Source organism: Diaporthe batatas, assembly GCF_019321695.1.
Source record: "Diaporthe batatas strain CRI 302-4 chromosome Unknown Contig00018, whole genome shotgun sequence".
Taxonomy (NCBI): Eukaryota; Fungi; Ascomycota; class Sordariomycetes; order Diaporthales; family Diaporthaceae; genus Diaporthe; species Diaporthe batatas.
This window is the reverse complement of record NW_025408565.1, coordinates 104,733-126,264: the sequence shown is the minus strand read 5'-3', so window position 1 is coordinate 126,264 and position 21,532 is coordinate 104,733. Positions and strand designations below refer to the sequence as shown.

Genomic DNA, 21,532 nt, shown 5'->3' with positions numbered 1-21,532 from the left:
GCCTACTCGAACCTGATCTCGGCACCTTATTGTTCAGTCCGGTGGCCTGCCTGCCTGCTCGACCAGTCGACGTTCAGGGCGTTTCTGAATAGAGTTGCATGATACTAAGAGCCCACTTTCTTGGCCAGGGGGTCTGACAGAAGTCGGAGAAACTAGAAATGACTGTCCGCTCGATCGTGATCACCAGGATTGATTTGTGAAAAGAAACCCAACGCTTGGTGTGTCTGGCAGTTCGGCGTCGTCCTCGTATCATCAAATCACGGCAGCCGGTTGCCAGTGCTGTCGCCAGTGCTGCAAAGCTCCTGGATCTGCGGGCTTTGGATCATCTTTCGACCGGCGGGAAACTCTGACAGCGCTGATCAACCCGTCTATGTCTCCCGAGAAGACAAACGACAGGTCACGCAGCCAAGAACGGCCCGCGACGTCCGAGACGCGTCCGCCATGGAGGTAGGGAGCAGGCAACTTATGACTTGATGTGAGGCGAGCACCACCACATGTTACCAAGCTTCCAAGGTTCTTTGAGTTGCAATAGGTCACAACAACCTCGAAGAGTTCGTCCCTTTTGCAGATCTGTAATTAGACGGTGGTAAAGGATGCTTTAAGTTATTGTAAGCTTCAAGTTCTAAGCAAGGCGGGTTCTACTACGAATCATCCCTGCGTCCCGTCTTCATTGCGAGGAAAATCCCTCGTGGCATAATCATTAATCCGCTTGCAGGGGTCTCTTCACGATGTCAGCACCTTCGCTGGCCGGGGGGGCGGAGGCTCCCTTTGCCGCGCTCCACTGTAGGAGAGCATTCAGTTACACGTCTCAGCTGGATGCGACAAGGCTCTTCTGTGACAGTGGCTTTACTCTGTGATGTCTACTCATGTCGCCCAAGGCGATAACATGTCCGAAATAGTGACCAGATGAGCCTTAGATGTGGCGCCAATTCATGGTGAAACAAGAAAAATGTTGCTGATTAGGAGCATCCTGCTGCTAAACCAGATCCAGAACGCATACCGACGCTGTGGGCGGGACCAGAGCCTCATCATTCTATCATCAAGTCTTTGTACTAGTGGACGGCTGTGTGAGTTGTCCTGGTTGGTTTGATCCCGTCCCTGTCTCGCGTCTTCGTTGCGATGTTTAGTTACGGTGTGGATGCTCAGCGTGTCCAGGTGTCAGATAATGCCAGCGGCCGAGACGGAGTGCTCATCGTCAGCCACCTACTGTTCTTCACCGACAGAGACCTTGCGACAGCCAGTGTGAGCTTCACAGGCTCATAGGACGATTGAATTCCATTGCGTCTTGCTCTCAAGCAACCTTGCAAGAAAACACCTCGACTAGCCACCTCGTTCTGCTACTATGACGCAAGCTTGATTCAAGCAAGTTGGACGGCGGGCTGTCATCGCTAGGTCAAAGGCTCTGCAAGGCTTTTCAGTCCGCTCGACAGCGACCAAGCGGGGTGGTTGATTTGGGGGGGTACGTGGCTCATTTGGAGGGTCGGCGAGAGGCTGCCTGTCGGCAACCAGAGGTCCACGTTCGATCCGTGGCGTCCCTATTTTTTGCTTTTCTTTTTCTCGTATCCATATGTCTTGTTTATTGTGCCGCATTCCGATTCTCCCCTTCGACCTATCCGATTGGTGTGGAGGTCCGCTTCCTGAATTTGTGCGATCATTGCTTTTCCAGCAGCTCAAAAACTTACGATTGTGATGTGATTTTCAACACGAAGTAACAGAGTAATTGAAAAGTTTTGCAATTTTTTTTTGCCAATCCACAGATCACTGGCCGATGAGGTGAAAGATCTGCTTATAATTTGATTAGCCTTCTTAGCGCCAGGGGCAAACTCAATCTTCCACAAAGAGCCAGGATGCGCACGTGTTATCGTCATTGAAATGCACCGCCAGGAATCTTTTTTTGGAGTCTCGACAGTGACATGACTCCGCTTGGCACGACAAGGTTTATGGGAAACCCGCCCGCGGGCTGGGCCACGCACGCGACAGTTTTGCCCAGGGAAACAACTCATCACACTCTTTTGAGTCATCAATCTGACGGCTGTTGGCAGGTTGAGCCTTTATTCCACCATACTAACATTTCTACACGCAGTCATGACGCGTAAAGTTGTGAAATTGGTCAACCTTGAGGAGTCTGGACAGCACTTGAGGAAGACACATAATTCATGGTCAAAACAACCGGCGAATCTTGTTACAGTGTTACTGTAACATGACAACAGACAGAATGCACGAATTGGCGGAGGTTATGATGCACACACCGCGCATTTAGCAAGCAGCCCCTTGGGAGTGATGGGCGGCTAAGATGATTGAGTGCAATGTCCGACTAAAGTAACATTGAACACGAGGAGGACCGCGCAGTATTAGCGTGATTCCTACTCAGTACTTGATGCTCTCATCCAGACTGTAGCTAGGTGTATATGCGAAGCATGAATCACTCCTGTCTACAGGCGTCGATCGAACTTGTGATCGATGAATACCCGTGTAGTGCACTGTTGCCTAGCTGCGGCTGAACATGTCAGCATTAGATTCACTACTACATTTGGGACCGTCTTCGGAGCCAGCATCTAAGATATTTGCACAGTTTAGCACCGTCTCCACCGACTCAGTGATGTACTGTTACTGACATTGAGGTTTGTTTTTAAGCGCTGGGTCCTGAGCGTTTACCATCGTATGAAGCGTCATGTATGTCCTCGAACGTATGCGGAATGGAAGCGAAACCAGGTATAAGAGTAATAGCTGTAAGCAGAGTGAATGAGGACACGGGGCGTGGGCGTGGCGCGCAGACTGTGTAGTTAGGAGCAATAGTATCAGGCTAACAGTGTAACTGAACTTGCCCTCCTGCTCCTCTCTCAGGCCCCTCCTCTTTCAGTTCAAGAACCTTTAATTGCTTTCTAGATAGCTGCTACGCCTAGGGGGCTTTTAACGGGCACCAGGGAGGCAATAACTCCATCCTTTCTCCATAGGCTTCTGGAGAAAAGGTAATGTGGCACCATGGGCTCTAATAGAGAGCCTGCCCAGGTGTGTACTGATCAAGCCCCCCAGACGCTGTACTAATAAGAAGTCGGGTTCACTTCACCAAAATTTACTACTACAGCCCTCCACAAGCTCCAAAAAGTAGTAAATTTTACCTAACTTCTTAATCTATAGGTTATAAGAATTAATACTACTACTAAAAAACCTTTTAAGGTTATTCAGACCTTAAATAAAGTAAACTAAAAATAAAATATAAAATAAAGTAACCTTAAGCTCTATAAGAAACTACTTTAAATAAAAAGAGTCTTTGATTAAAATTATAGTATACTTTATAAAGTATACTAATAATTTAAGTAGAAATTAAAAAAAAAAGAATTTAATTACTTAACTATTAAAAAAGGAAAGAATTATTACTTATTACTTAATATACCTATTATAAAAGTTCTTTAATAATAAACTTTAATAATATAGTATAATAATATAATTTAAAGTACTATAATAATTAATATTATAATTTTAACTATTAAATATATATAAAAAACTATTAAGTACCCCTTTTTTATAGGTAAAAGCTTTTAATATATCTTCTATTTAAGTTATCTTTTTTAGTTTCTTTCTTTTATAAAATAGTTTAATTAAAATAAAAGTATATTCTTTATAAAATAAATAATTAATTAAAAATATTTAAATAAATTAAAAATAATTAAAAGATATTTTTAAAATAAATTAAAATATTTAAAAATAATTAAAAATAATTAAAAATAACTTATAAACTAACCTTTAAATAGCTTTTTTATTAAAGTATATTATTTATAATATAAATTAAAATATTTAAAGAAATAAATAGAGAGATAATTAAAAATAACTTATAAATTAACTTTTAAAAAGTAAAGATTAAAAATAGTTGGAGTAATAACTTATTAATTAAATTAATAATTTATTAATTAAAAATAACTAACTAACTAAAAATAACTTATAAATTAATCTTTAAGTAATTCTTCTTTATAAAAGTATATTTTATAAAATAAATAATAAAATATAAATAAAAATTAAATAGTAATTAATAAATAAATAATAATTATAAAAGATTAAAAATATATAAATATAAATATAATTAATATTTTTTTAATATTTTAATTTATAAACTTTAAAAATAATACTTAAACTTACTATTATTTATTTATACTTTATAAATTATAAGTATTAATTAAACTTATAATTTATAAAGTATAAATAAAATTAATATATATAAATTAAATACTCTAACTTTAAATAAAGTAATTACTTTAAAAGTTATTTTAAACTTTATTATAAAATTAATTATTTTTAAATTAATTTAATTTTTATACTTTTATTATTTAATAGATTTAATTTTTATACCCTTTTTTATAATCTCTATAATCCTTATAATCCTTATAATCCTTATAGTTCTTATAATCCTTATAATCTTTATAATCCTTATAGTCCTTATAGTCTTTATTATATATTACTATAAGGTTATTTTTATTCTTTATATAGTTTTTAATCTTTATAGTTTTTATAGTTTATAACTCTTATTATATATTATTATAAAGTTGTTTTATTTTTATAAAATCTTAAAGGTTAATAATTAACTTAAATATTAAATAAAACTTATTATAAATAATTTAAAGTTTAAAAATAATTTCTTTTAAAATTAACTTAAATTTAAACCTTTACCTTTCCTTATTTTTAAAATAATATAACTACTATCTTTATTATAATATTATTAAATAAAGATATATATTAAAATTATAAATATTATTAAAAATACTTAATCTATATATTTTAAATTAACTTATTAATTTAATAAATTAAAATAAATATATTATTTTTATATAAATATTTTAATTTTAATAAGTTTTAAACCTATAATTATTAATTTAAATATTTAAGTTTCTACTTTTAAATATATATATAAATTTATACTTTTATTATTTATTAATATATAAATAAATAAGAATATCTTAAACTTTAAATTATAAACTTAAATTTAAATTTAAACTTAAATATAATTATAATTTTAAATATTATATATAATATAAATATAATATATACTAATATATAAATATAATATAAAATTATTAAATAAAGTTTTAAATAAATATATTTTATTAAATAAAAGTATTAACTTATTATATATTAAATATTTAAATATATTTAAATAGTATTATAATTAATTATTTCTTTCTCTTTAATAATATAGATATTATAATTATAAAATCTAATTAAAAATATTTAAGAAATATAAACTAATAATTTAAATACTTATATAATAATAAATAATATATATACTTTCTAACCCTATTAGTATAAACTATTAATCTAAACTTTAACTATAAGGTTTACTTTTAAAAGGATTTAAAGCTAATTATAAACCTATTATATAATCTATAAATTATTAAATATAAACTATTTATAAGATATAAATTTAAACTTTTATTAATTTATTTTATTATAACCCTATATTAATTTATTCTTATTAATTTCTTTAATTATTATTTTATATTTTAATTAATAAATATAACTATCCTATTTATTAAATAATTTAATAATTATAATAATATTATAAAATAAATTTTATTTTAATAAGTTTAAATAAATATATATATTAAAATAAATAACTATAATAAAATTATTATAAACTTTATTATAAAATAAATAACTTCTATATTAGTTTAATTAAAACTATTACTTATTATATTTAAATATAATTAATATAATATAGTAGGTTTTAATATAAAATTATTAAATTTCTAAAGTTTTAAATAATTATAATTAAATCTATAAAGATTTATTATAAACCCTACTTTACACCTTATAAAGTATATATTTAAACTATTAATACACTTTATAAGATATAAATTTATATATATATAAATATTATATACCCTAATAAGGTTTACTAACTATTATATAAAAGCTTTAAGTAAGCTTTAAAATATAGTATAACCTTAAAATATTAATAACTTTAAAATATTAATAACTTTAAGGCGTTAATAACTCTAAAATATTACTTAAACAATTAATTAAAGCTTATACTTAAAGAGATATAAAATTAATTAAAGTATATACCTCTTTAAATATAAGTATAAACTACCTTAAACTAAAATAAAGTTATAACTTATAACCTATTATTTTTAAATCTTATTTATAAAACTAACACTATACTATATTATATTATATTATATTATAATTTCTATAAATATTAAAAACTCTTATTTAAACTTTTATTATTTTTTCTACCTTTTAAAATAAAAGTTAAATATACTTATTATTTCTTACTTATTTATATATTTTAATATATTATTATTATTTAAGAATATAACTATTATAACTTTTAATAATATATATAAACTTTACCTTATATATATATATTATAGAATATTATTAATATACTTATAAAGTTTTAAATAATTTAAAATATTATTTAAATTATTATATTTAAAGTATAATAAGTTTACTTTAATAATATATTATTTAATAATATAAATATTAAATATATTTAAAATTTATTTATTATTTACTTTTAATAGTTAGTTTATTTTATTAAATAAATATATATAAGTTTTCTTTAAGTTTAGAAATCTTATTATAACTATAGTTTAAATTATTAGTTATATTAAAGTATTTTTATATTAAAAGTATATTAATAGTTATAGTTTATAGTTAGATTATATAACTAATCCTATTATAATTAGTTTTTATATAAAGTTTTATATATTATTATACTAATTATATATATAATTATAAGTTTATTAATTACTAGTAGTTTATTAGTTTAATTCTTATTTTAATAGGTTTTATTACTTAAATAATATACTTTTTTAACCCTTTAATTCCTAGTTTTATAATAATCCTCCTTCCTCTTTCCCTTTCCTCTACTCCTCTCCCCCTCCTATATTAATATTTATTTAATTATAAAAAAGCACTCTTAAAAGGCTTTAAGTATATTAATATTAATAAAATTTATTTAGTTTAAATATTTTTAAATTATATCTTTATAATTTATAATAAAGTTAAAGTTTATAAAAGTTAAGATTTTATAAAAGAGAATTCTTTTAATAATATTAAAATAAATAGTATAAAGATTAATAAGTTTAAACTTTTAAGTTTATTAAATAAACTTTTTATTTAAAGAAATTATTTTATTAATAACTTTTATTAATGTAAATATAATATTATTATTTTCTCTTTTAATAGGTATAAACTTAAGTTTAAAGGTTTTAAAAGGAGAGTTAAAATAAACCTTTAAGGGTAATATTTAAGAGTAATATAGCTACTTTTTTATATAAATAGGGTTAATAGAATTATATTTAAATAGTTAAAACTTTAATTCCTTTAATTAAAAGTATTTATTATTATTTCTTTTAATAAGTTTTAATAAAAGGTTTATTAATTTAAATAGTATAAATAAATAAAGCTTTTATTAAATATAAATTTAGTTAAGTAAGGCTTTTAATATTTTATTAATAATAATTTAAATAAATTCTTTTATTAAAGTATATAATATAAATAATAATAACTTTATAGTTAATATATATAGTATATTTTAATTATTTTATTAACTTTTATTAATTAATTTTATTTTATTAATTTAATTAAAGGGACTTTATTTTTAATTTATTAAATAGTAGTTTATTATATTATTTTATTTATAAAATATATAAGAATTAAATTATTATATTAAATATAAAATTAAAATATAAAAGTAAAACTATATTTATAAAATTTATTTACTATTAATATTTTATTAAATAATTTTATATATAAAGTATATTATAAATTATAAACTATATATAATATTAATATATTAAAATATATTAATAACTATTTTTATTAATTTTATATAAATTATAAATATAGCTATACTTTAATTTTATTATAAGTATAAAAAGAGTTAAAACTTTAAAAGGGTGTTATATAAAGCTTTATTAAGTTATTAAAATATATATAATTATATAAAACCTTCCTAAATATTTCTATATTTTATAAAATATATATATAATATATTATTTATACTTTATAAAATATAAAAGTAAAATATATTAAATATATATTATTATTATTATATATATAATTATAATATATTTATTAATTTTATTAAAACTATTTATTATAATAATTTTAATAGATATTAATATATTTATTAAACTTTTAAATTAAAATAAATAAATATAAGGATTTTATTATATAAAGTATACCTTTTAAAACTTATTTATACTTTTATATAAAATACTTTATATTATTTATAAAAAGCTTTTAAAACTAAATTAGTTAATAATAATTATAATAAAAACTATTTTAATACTCTATTTATTAATTAAATATATATAATAAAGTAAGCTTAATTAATTTTATATTATTAATACTATTTATAAAGTAGAAAGATACTTTATTTAATAATAGTAATAACTATCTAATATTAATTTAATATTTATAATTATTTATATACTACTTTTAATTATATTCTTTTATTTATAAATTATTAAAAGAGAATATAATATTAAATATAATATTATTAAGGTATTTAACTTAAAATATAGTAATATATATAAACTTAAATATAAAGTCTTTATTAAAAATATTAAATATTATTAAATCTAATATTATATTTTAAAACTTATATATTATAATAGTATAAACTATTATATATAAAAACTATATTTAAATATAAAGTATAATACCTTTTAAGAAATTATATTATATTATAAATATAAGTATAATATTATAAAGGATTTCTTTTAATTTAAAAGTAGAGTAATTTAATATAACTATTTATATTAAAAGAATAATAAATAATAATATTAACTATAAGTTTTTATACTTAAATACTATTTAATATTAAAAATATATTTAATAATACTATTAATAAAGTTAATAATAGTTTATAAGTTTTTATTAATATAAATTAATAATTAATATAAATAAAAGTACTATATAAAGATTACTAACCTTACTTATCTTTACCTCCTTTATACTACTCCTATTACTTATAGCCTTAATACTTACTATAACTAAGTTTAACCTCTTAAAGTAATCTTTATTATATTTAATTACTTAAATTTATATAAAATAAATATAAATAAAATACTTAAAACTTTATATTTTAAATAAAGTTAAGATTAATTAAATATATAAAGTAAATATTTACTACTATAATTATTTATATATATTATTTTAAAATATTTTAAAAACTTTATAAAAGGTATTTAATTATTATTAACTTAATAAAATACTTGCTTTAACTTAATTATTAAATTAAACTTTAAATATATTATATAGTTTTATATATTTTTAAAAACTTTAATAAATTAATTAATATAAAGAATAATTATTATAATATTAAAGGTAGTTAAAGAAGTCTTTAATAAGTATAATATTATACCTATTAAAGAATAATAGGCTTTTAAAGATCTAATATATATAATAATTAATATAGCTTAATATCTTATAATTAATTATTAACTTTTATTAATAATAAAATACTTTATATATTTAAACTAATTATAAATATTTATAACCTTATTAATATTTAATTTAAAGAAAATAAATAACTTTAAGATTAATATTTAAAATAAGTTATAAATAATCTAATTTCTAATTATATTTATAATAATATTAATAGGTATTATAATTTTAAAACTTTCTTCTATATACCTTTATAAGGAAAAAGTAATAAACTTTCTTAAATATTATTTTAAGGTAAATAATTTATTTATACTATTATAATTATTAATTTTAAATAATAACTATATTACTTTATCTTATTTAATATTATATTTATAATACTTTATATTAAAAGTTAACTTTTAATAATTTATAATAATATTATATAATAGATATTAATTTAAATTTAATTAAACTTATAATTTATAAAGTATAAAATTAATTAAATATATACTTTATTAAATATTAAATTAATTAATATATTATTAAATTTTATATTCTTTTAAAATTAATACTATATATTATATAGTTTATTATACTATTTAATATAAAAGTTTTAATTATATTTTAAGTTAATAATATAATTTTAAGTAAATTAATATTCTTAATTTTAACTTTTAATTTAATAATTAAATAATAAAGGTATTCTACTTTAAATTATTAAAATACTTTACCTTAACTCTAAACTTCTCCTTAAACCTCTTATTCTCTAAATTAAATAAAATATATCTATAATAATTATTACTATATATATTTCTATACTCTATTAAATAGTAAATATATATATTAATAAATATATTAAATTAATTATTATTAATAACTTTAAATTTATTAATAATATAATATAAATAGTTAAATATAAACTTTATTTAATAAAAGTTTTAAATTAATTATTACTATATTAACTTTTATAATATAGTTAATAGTTAAAAATATAAAACTTTACTTTTAGCCTAAAGTAATACTATTTACTCTTTAAATAGTTAATAAAACTAAAAAATTAAAGTATATTAAACTCTCCTACTCTAATATCCTCTTAAAGTATTTTTAATATAGCTACTTCTACTTATATATTATATTATTACTTTAAATAATTTATATAATACTATATTCTAACTTTTAATAATTTATTTTAATAAAAGTATAGTTATACTTAATAAATAAAATATTAAAAGGTAATATATAACCTTTATTACTAACTAATTTCTTTCTATAATAAATTTATTTATTATCTTAATTATAAATAATACTATTAGCTTTATATAGCTTACCTTTAAAATTATCTTTTTATTATCTCTTTATATAATTAAGTTTACTACTTAACCTTAAAGTAGTACTTAAATATATAATTAATAATAACTTTAAGTAATATATATAATATAGTATTAATATTTATAAGCTAGTTTAGAATAATCTCTTTTATATAATTATTAACCTATCTATTATTTTAAATATTATTAAATATATTTTATAATAAGTTCTTCTTTCTATCTTTACTTAAATTATAAGTTAGCTTACTTAAATAATAATAAATATAATTAAAATAGAAATAATATACTTTCTCCTTAAATATATAATTATTTAAAAGTTTTATCTCCTTATATAATATATATTAATATAGTTATAAATCTATATTTAATTAACTATATAAAATAAAGTATTAAATAAAGTATTAACCCTTATAATAACCTTTAATAAATTATTATCTTATAGAAATAATTAATAAAAAGTTTTAAATTTTATATAATAATATATATACCTTAAAACTTTATAAACTTATCCTTTTACTTTTAATTAAAAGCTTAATTCTAGTATAATAAGAGTATTATTAACTTAAATTATCCTATATAAATAAATATTTCTTTACCCCTATTACTTAAACTAAAACTAATAAATTATAATATTAAATTTTAAAATTAAATACTTTTTAAAAGGTTATAAATCTTATATAAAATAATAAACTATAATATAAAAGTTTTCCCTAAAGTTTTTATAAGATTTTAATTTATTAATATTATTAAGTATTAATTATTTTATACCTAAATATTATATAAATTAATAAATTCTAATATAAATTAATAGCTAAAAAGTTATAAAGATATTAAAGTATTTTAAAATATAATATATAGTTATAAACTTATTTTAAATATTATTTTAAAAGAGTTATATCCCCTTTAATATATTTATAAACTTTATAATAAAGTTAATAATATTAAAAGACTTAAAAACCTTATTATTAAGAAACTTTTTAGTTCTATAATACTAATAACTCTTTCCTAATACTCCCCTTTATAATATAATAAAACTATTCTTTTATTAACTTATAATTATATTATTATATTAAAGGTAATAAAAGGGAACTAACTATACTTTATAAACTAATTATTATTCTATATTATTATATATTAAATTTATTATTTTATTTATACTTTTAAACTTATAAAGTTATAAATTTCTTAATACCTTTAAGTATTAATAATAGTATAACTAAACTAATAAATACTACACTCTAATTAAAGTTATTTAAAGGTATATAATATACACTTAGTATATTAATAAAGTTAAAAGTTAACTAATTTACACTATTATAAGTTTTAATATATATATATAGCTACTTTAAATATAAAAGTCTATTTAATAAATTAATTATAAAATAATAAATATTAATATATTTAATAATTATATTTAAGGTTATAACTACCTTAAAAATATTATTATTAAACTCTTCCTCTCCTTTATATTTATATATAAAGCTATAACTATAGCCTCTTTATTATTAATATTAAATACTATAATAACCTAGTTAGTATTATATTTATTTAAAATCTTCATTAATTACTAATAATTAACTATTAAATTTCTATATTTAAAATACTTCTTAATAAAAAAGCAAGCTACACCTTTATAATAAAACACCTAATTTTTATCTCCTACTTAAATATATAAATAATATAAAGATTATTAGATACTAATTTTAACTAAAGAATAATTATATCCAACTCTTTAAGTAGGTAAAGCAGTTAATTAAAAGTATAATAATATTATAAAGGAAGTTAATATAATACTAAAAGTACTTAAACTACTAGTTATATATAAACTTAATATTTATAAATATATAAATCCTTATAAAATACTACTCTTTACATTAAATTAACTATAATAAGTTCTAAGATATATAGTTAAAAGATATATTATTTTCTTTAAAAAGAAAAAGAGAAACCTTTATCTCTATTAATATCTATAATATAACAAGCTTTATATAAATTATTTTTAATATTAATATTAAACTAATAGTACTTATAGTATTAATAGAATTTTATTATAATCTTTTATAAACTTTTTTAAACCTTATAAAAGAGCCTTCTCCTTCTTCTATAAAGTTAAATTATAAAGATTATTAATAAACTTAAAGTTACTATAATATAAATATTTAAATAACTTATTAATACTAATTTTAAACATTATAACCTATAAATAAATAATATTAAATATAATTTATAGGCTATATAATACATTAATAATAAATTTTTATAGTTTTATAATAAAGTTAGCTTACTAAAAGTTAATTAAATATTATTAAAAGGTTTAAAATAATATTAAAAACTAAATAAATATATTAATACTATTATTATTTATATTATTATAATACCTCTAATATTAAATATTTAAATAATTACTAAGTAATATAAAAGTTTATATTATTATTAAATAATATAAAAACTCTATATAAAGAACCTTTTACCTACACTAAATATACACCTTAAAAGTATTATTATTTTATAATTTATAACTATCTACCTTATTTATATAATAAGTATATATATTAAGATAAATATTACTATAATATCTTAAATACTATTTTAATTTATAAATATAATATATAAATTATAACCTACTTTTCTTAAAAACTATTTAATAACTACTATACTAACCTATTTAATATATATAAAACTATTATTCTACTAAAAGATAAATTTAATATTAAATATTATAAATATTTACTCTTTAATATAACATTCTACTTTATACTATTATATAATATTAATTAATTTATTATATACCTTTTATATTAATATTATATATTTAAATACCTTACTTTAATAATAATATTAAATATTATTAATTTATAACTTAAAAAATATAATAGTGAAAAGGAGATAATAAAGGGTATAATAAGTAAAAGTTATTAAGATATAAAATTAATACCTTTTAATAATAAAAATATATTAGCTTTTCACTAATTATTTAATATATTTTTAAAGATAGTATAATAAATAATATTAACACTTTATATAATAATTAACTACTATTATTATACTTATACCTTATAAAGTATAAATAGAAAAAAATAATACCCTTAATATAATCTACCTAATTTCTCTATAATATATTATAATAATATTAATAATTAAAAATTATACCTCCTTTTTCTATAAAAGTAATATATAAACTTAATCTTTTATAACCTTAATACTTTTTAAAGATATTAAGAATTTTATTTTAAACTTTATATTTATAACTATATTATTTATAGTTATTTTAAGATATATAACTTAAAAGATTATATAATTATTATATTATAAAAGTATTATAAAAGAATAAATAAAGGTTATAACTTAAACTTAAACTAGAAAAGTTTTAAGGTTATATAGTATATTATATAAATAAAGAGAGCTAATAAATATTATTAATAATAAATAGAATTTATAATAAATAAAATCTTATATCTATCTATTCTTAAATATAAATAAAAAAGTAAAATCCTATACCTATCTACTTTTAAGTATAAGTAAAAAAGTAGAATTTTTAATAGCTAAATAAAGTATAAAAGGGATAACTATTATAATAATATTATATAGAGAGAGAGTATAAAGTTATTATATTAAAAGTCTATTTAAAGCTATATTTAAGGAGGTATATAGTTAATACCTAGTAAATTTTATAAATTTTATATTTAAAAATATATATTTAAGTTAATTATATACTTCCCTAAATACTAATTAATTTATTTAGGAGGTATAAACTAAAGTTAGCTATATACCTCCCTAAATACTAGTTAATTTATATATTTATATATAGCTAACCTTTATATATAAATTAACCTCCTTTTTTATTAATAGGTACTAATTAGTTCCTATATAATAATTAAACCCCTCTATAAGCTAATAGTAAATTTAACTAATTTTTAGTTTAGGATTTACTCTATAAAAAAAATTAACTAATTATAGTATAAGAAATATATTATATTAGTTTATTTAAATAAAGTAAGCTTTGCCTAAAGTGTCCCTTATAGAGCTTAGGTCACTCTATTCTATACTTAATAAAACCATTCATTCAGCCTTTACCACTCAAGTTATCTTCATAACACGAAACATATGGTTACATTAGAGACGACAAGACTACCAATTAAATGAAACTGCACGTTGGCCCCGATGGCTTTGTATAATTATATAAGTAGTCTGCCTGATTTGCAGGATCAAGGAATTGTTTAACCTGGTGGGAAGGCAAGGACAACAGAGAGATAGAGAAAGTGTTGAGATAGGTCTATAAGGGTTAGATACGGTAATGTTTTCGGTATTACAGCATTGGTATTACACTTCTTGCTCTGACAGTATAAGGCTGTAGCTCTGAGAAGGGAGCATGCCTAGGTAGCTATGATCAATGTCCATCAACACATTGCTTTAACACATACCAAATTGAAATTAGTCACATTTTATTTCTATTCCATACAAGTCCGCATTCATACACGGCACTTTCATACAGGTAAACATAGTCACATGAGCACCAGGTCCTGCAGGCACGCTACCTAATTTGGGACAGCTTCTAACATCTAAATGCCATTATTAGTCGAGTGCAAGTGCCAAACTGCCGTTGAGAATTCCCGTCGCGATGCTAGAAGGCCATGTCATAATCAGTATCCACATCGCTTGTTTCAATAACTCTTTCTCGTTATAAGCTTCAAGTGGCTTCACTTCCCGCAAGCAAGGTCTAAGCAGTGAGCACCGGCGTCCGAACACACGACTTTGTGGTCAGGCGTACCACAAAACAATCAAACCTCACCTTTCAAGAGTCTTGACGGTTTCAGGTTGGATCAAGCGCCAAGGTCGGCTGACCGAGGTGGCCCGGGTTATTATAGCCAGATTTAATGTTTGGTTGAGCGGAGCCTCTTCATTCGAGCACTCAAGTCGTACGACTTAGCTCGCTCGATAAACTCCGATGAGTGTTTCACCAGACCCTCACACCGTCATCTCTCGTCTGCGAATGTGAACGACGAATTGAATCTCCCCAACTCGGCAGTTCTTGTTCAAGCCTGTTTCCTCAACCGAGTAGTACGTGATCGAGTCCAAATCGACTAACATCAAGCTGGGGATTTTGACCACGAAATGACACTAATGAATGCAGCCACCGCGCATTGTTATTGCTGCGGAAATGCAACGGTGCACTGCAAGTGACACTGCCGTGGCTGTACTGTGTAAGAGCTTCACTGAAAATGGCCGGCCGGTGCGCCCAGACCCGCGGGCACTTTGGCATCCTGCGGGGACGTATCATGCACGAAGCTTGTCTGCCACCGCAAGTCAGATGACAGTCTATGCACATCATATGCCGCTGCCCGAATATCGTCAACGCGAGGATCACGATAAGCCCGGGGAGTCACTGACAAATTCCATGCGTTGCGTCTGTGCGTAGCCTACGTTTCCCAAGGTGAAGAGGTGGCTATAGGAGGCTATAGTGGGTGGCCCGGGAGCTTGGTAGGGCAATTTTAAGGTTTGCACGAGTGTCACCATGTTCGCACTAGGCAGCGCGAACCGAACGAATGTTGGTACCGAGTGATTGGATGAACAAGCAGGCTACCGACTACTGCATTTCTACAGAGACGTGCAGGACAATGGACGTTGCAGCAACCCCTTGGTATTTCATGGACGAGTCTTGTCCCTCCCAACATTTGAAGTGTGCATCCAAAGTTGAGACACAGCCTGCGCCTCAGGGGTTCGATTTTCGGATCCGAAGCGGAAGATTTTGGCAAACGACGGGTTACATTGGGGGCTACCACCCATAGAATGTAACCATCTGACACTGAGATGCACCTCTGGGACAAGTAAGCAGTGCTCCGCACTGCGCCCGTAGATGTGACGGGGCCCTGGATCGACTCCTCCCGAGCCATCACGCCGCAACTTTAGTCGGACCAGTCTTTCGAGTGCCTCGGGTTGGCTGCAGAAGACGCCGAAATCCGACACATGCGACGGGATCGCCTGCTTTGGACGAATGTTCAGAGTTTGTTGGACGTTTGGGGGGTGGCAACGTTCGTCTAAACGGCGGCCATACTGATCACCATCCTTGTTTCTTTTTCCCTTATTTTCCGACTGAAATTCCCCGGCGAACAGGGGGCACTACACGCCGTGCGGGCGGCCTTATTAGGCTGCAAACCCGCCTGGTCCATGGCCCATATCAGGGAAACAGTTATTGCAGCAAGGGAGGAAGCTCGCAGTGTGGGAGCCAAGGCGAGCTTAGGTTGCAATATGGTGATCGTCGCGTTTGAAGCCGCTTACCTTAATGCTAATGGGCAATTATAGCCTATGAGGGTGTATCCGGGAGTTTTTGATCTGCACAAGCAGCCTAAGGCGCTGGCCGCCGAAGTTAAGTCTAAAGGGCTGAGACTCCCATATACTCGGTGAGGGCCGGCAATGCTCATTTGGTGTACCCTCAGTTCGTGTATATTCCTTCTTTCTTTTCACTTCCACATGTCGGGCCTGCACGGTGCTCTGGGTAGGCTCGTCATAGCTAACTCTCTTTGATATAATGGTTTTGTCGGCGGAAAGCGGCAGTCTTGATGTCCTGCCACCGGTTCTGGGTCACGGCCTAAAGGCCGTGGTCGTACTGTCTTCGCTCTCTCTGATTTCGTCCTTGTTTCTGTTTACACATCTTACCTTTAAGCTCGTTCGATACTGCATCAAGAAGAGGAGGACCGAGGCTCAGTCTCAGGCCCCACAGGGAAGCCGAGACAACAAATTCAGACCGTTCTCCCTCAACTTGGAGTCGGTACTGGAACAAGGGAACCTGGGACCGACTCCGATACATTGTGCCCGAAAGTCCACCCCAACTACCGAGCCGGAACATTGTCCCCCGCCGAATCAGTTCGTCGTGCTCTTCCACAGCCTTCTACTGGCAGATTTCCATCAGGCCATCGCATTCTTTCTCAATATAGTTTGGGTGGCAAGGGACGGTATCTCGGTGGAGTCGCCGGCCTGTTGGGCCCAAGGACTGTTCATATCGAACGGTGACCTCGCGTCCAGCTGCTTCATATTTACAATCGCTTTACACACATACCTGTCGATTGTACGGGAGTACCGACCGCCACAGTGGGCCTTGTATGCCTGGGTGGCAGGGACCTGGATCTTCATCTACGGAATCGGTCTCGCAGGTGTTGTCTTCACCAACAACGGAAGGAATGGTGGGGGTTACTTTGTTCGTGCTTCAGCCTGGGTGAGTAAGGGCTCTTCAATCAAGCTTGCCTCGCCTCGGTTGCGGTCTGGTCTCGTACTGACAGGAATCAAACAGTGTTGGATCAACGATGAGTACGAGGAGCTCCGCCTTGTCACACATTACCTGTACATCTTCTTAGCCATCGTCTTCACCTCCTTGCTGTACCTCGCAATTTTCTTGAATCTTCGATCACGCCTGAGCCATTCGCATGGCGGAGCTTTGCCCGACAACAAAATCAAACGGCCAGCGCTCAGACACAAGGCCTCGCTGTTGAGCGTCATGTCAGCGTCCTCCACGTCGTCGTCTTCGCCACTGAGGTCCCCGCCAGACACACAGCCCAAGCTCAACGCAGACCAGCATCCAGCGTTTCTTGTATATCCCCTCATCTATGCGCTGTGCACCATGCCCCTGGCTGTTGGCCGCATTGCTGCCATGGCTGGGATTCAAGTATCCCTGGAGTTCTTCTGCGTGGCGGGGGCTCTCATTGTGAGCAACGGCTGGCTCGATGTCCTCATCTGGGGAACAACACGGCACACGATCGTATTTGGGCGCCTTGAGGATGCAGATGCACTCGGACTAGACACGTTCAGCTTCATGCGGACGCCGTCAGACCGCAGGTTTGGAAACTTTGTGTGGGTCCAGGGCGCCAGCGACAGCCAGGGCGGTGGCTCCGAAAACGAGCCCACACGGAGAAGCCGTCGATGGTGGACGCCAGTGGGCGAAACTCTCGGGAGGGGTGGGTCTGGGGTCGTCGGGAACAGATCACGGAGTGATCCTCGTGAAATGTGGGAAGATCGAGACTCAGGGGTTCCAGGTCGGTCGCCACCTCACCGTAAGGCTTACCGCCAAAATCGAACTGGTGAGAAGAACGACATGTGGATGAGGAACAGCGATAGGTCACCAGTTTTGTACAAGTCCGGCATCACCGCGGCCGACATGGGCATGACGATCCAGATGGACACGATGGTGACGGTGATCAAAGAGGACAGCTCCATCATCAGCTCCAGCTCCAGCCGCAGCCCCAGCTCGGTCACGAGGTCCAGCGGCGCTGGCGAGATGGGGCGCTACACTCGGTGAGCGGCCCCGTAAAAGATGGATACCTCTGATCAGACGTGGAAGGCTTCGAGAACGAATGGAGCAAGCCCACTCATCTCCACCGGGCCCGCCCCATCCACACTGCTGCAACTCTACCGCCTTGTCGACGCTGTTGACACGTGCAAGATGTCCTCGTGTGGCCCTGTCAGCGCCAGAAGGGAAAGAAGGCAGCTGGAGCCGGTGGCCACGTGAACAATCATCGAGCGGATCAAGCCGGGGCCGAGACAGAATGACGGCGAAGCGACATCGGTGTCACCAATATCTCTGCCATCTGTCGGTGAAGGAGAGGAACGCTTGGCCTGTGCTGTCCCAGCACGTATGAGCAGCCGCCGCCACAGACGCAACAGATGTAGACTTGGTTGGCTGCCAGACGCGGCGTCAGCCCAGTGCGGTGACAACCCCACTGGCCATCAATCCCTGCTGCTGCACGTCTGACTGGCCACAAAAATTCGGGACACAGCTGGAGGGACAAACCCGGGCAGAACATTGTTGGGGACGGCACGTTCCTTAATTCTTTTTCCCCTTGGGCTGTATGCTCCGCGATCGCGCTTTTCTTTTCTCCTTGGTCACAAGTTGACGAAGAGATCATGGCGTCAAGATTGTACATGCACAGGCTCAAGAGGTTGAGCATTGAGCAGCATCGAAGAGTTTGCGATGCTGGCTCGGGGAATTGATGGGCAGGATAGACCGCCTCGACTGACGAGATACTAGACTAGACTATTAGGTCTAAGTGATAGACATATGTCTCAGAGACACGGGTGCGTGGTTGAAGATCGGTCCAGGGGTCCCGGACCGGTCGGCTAATTCAAATTGGGTGGCCGACCGCCAGGCCATTCATGTTGATTGACCTCATTGATGAAAAGGCGGGCTTCTGCATTGGAATGGTGCGCAGCCGCACCAAGATGCTTATTATTATTGTTAATAATGCTCCCAGGAGTGTCTCGGAGACCGCTGCCATCATGTCATGTTCCAGATAGGCAGGCCATGCAACAAAATTTTGCCCACAAACCACACACAAAGAAAAGAGTCAGAGTTACGGTCATGCCCAAAGCCATGGCCCGTTGGCGGCCCAGCCTCAGTGAAGTGCCCTGCATCGCCCAGACCTGCCCCTGCAAAAGCCATGGGATCCACATGCCACATGGCTTCTCTGGACCCAGCCGGCGGGAATGGACGAACCAGGGGCTTTGCCGAGGAAAAAACCAGAGGACGGTGGGAGGGAGGTGAGATGAGAGGGGAGTCAGAAGGAAAAAAAGAGGCGTCTGAGGATGTTGATGATGCTCTTTTTGTCGGCTGCCTGTCTCACCGGTGGAACCAGCATGGTTCCAGCCCTGACGCGGGACGGATTTCCTCATGCGCCCAGGCCTTGATGTTGACAAGTTTTGGCGACGTCGACGACGCCAGGCATATACCCACACATGCACACACACACACACACACACATGCAGACTTGCACACATGCACACACTGGCATGCACATATACATACGCACATGCACACGGCAGACTCGCACACATAGTCAGATACCATGCAGGACGGGATGATCGTGCGCAGGCGTTGAAACAGACGCGAGTTATCGGTTCATGAAACGGGAGGCGGGAAGGGCAGGATGCTACCTGGTTACTCTGGACTTCTTCGCGGTCCAACTGTCAAGCCCTTCTCGGACGCCGGGCCTCGTGGTTCTGTGCGCAGCACCCACATGTACTTCAGCCCTGCCGCCGAATCGGATGGCTTCCCCGAGTGCTGGAAGCTCTTGAGCATCCCTTCCATTCACCTTCCATTCCTGCGGGTACGTGGGCAGTGGGGCGAGCCCCTGTGCACAGTAACCTTTGCAGTCGACTCGCGCGTGTCGTGGTCGGCGTAGGAGAAAAGAAAGCCTCACCGCTAATGAGGTACCTGGAGGGTAGGGATCGGTGAACAGGTCCCTTGTCGTCCCTTGTCGTCCCTTGTCGTCCCTTGTCGGTTCGAATTTTCTTTCCTGTTGTTTCCTTGAAACAACTTGTCTGCGTGGAGTATATTATGGTCTCGGTCTTCCGGATTCCCTCAACTCGAGATCCCACCTCATCCAGCATCAGCATCCAGCTTCACCGTCTCTCACCTCGTCTGCATCACTTCTCTCTCCTGGGCCTCTTCCGAGCCTCTGAATTCGACGCAGTTCTCCGTCACCCACCGTCTCTCCCGCTCTCTGTCTGCACTGCATTCTAGTTCATCAATACCAAACTCTGCTCGGTTGCATCGTCTCCCGCACATTCTTCCAGAAGGACGCTAGAAGGAAGTCAAAAAGAAAAATCTTCCGCCGGCTCCCCGATACCCACACTCACATCCACCCAACATCCCGGCAAGCGGCTCTCCACCAACAACTGTCCGCTACAGCTGAGGCTCGTGTTCTTCCCTGGACCCACGTGTTTTCACCTTGAGAGGCACACATCCAAACAACACACGTTGCATTGCACGCAGCCCAGGTCGCGTGCCTACCCACCACCTCACCCATCTCATCTCAACTCGGGCTCGGCTCTCTATATTCAAT

At 30.3% G+C, this 21,532-nt stretch overlaps 1 protein-coding gene across 1 annotated transcript; it reads left to right on the top strand.

The window, feature by feature from the left end:
• Window positions 1–17,229: 17,229 nt before the first annotated feature.
• On the top strand, window positions 17,230–18,990 carry KVR01_012139 (uncharacterized protein; the record flags this gene model as incomplete). Its single annotated transcript, XM_044787439.1, has 3 exons — window positions 17,230–17,913; window positions 17,989–18,720; window positions 18,829–18,990. The coding sequence occupies 3 exons, from the start codon at window positions 17,230–17,232 to the stop codon at window positions 18,988–18,990; spliced, it is 1,578 nt and encodes a 525-aa protein (XP_044638717.1).
• Between the last annotated feature and the right edge of the window lie 2,542 nt (window positions 18,991–21,532).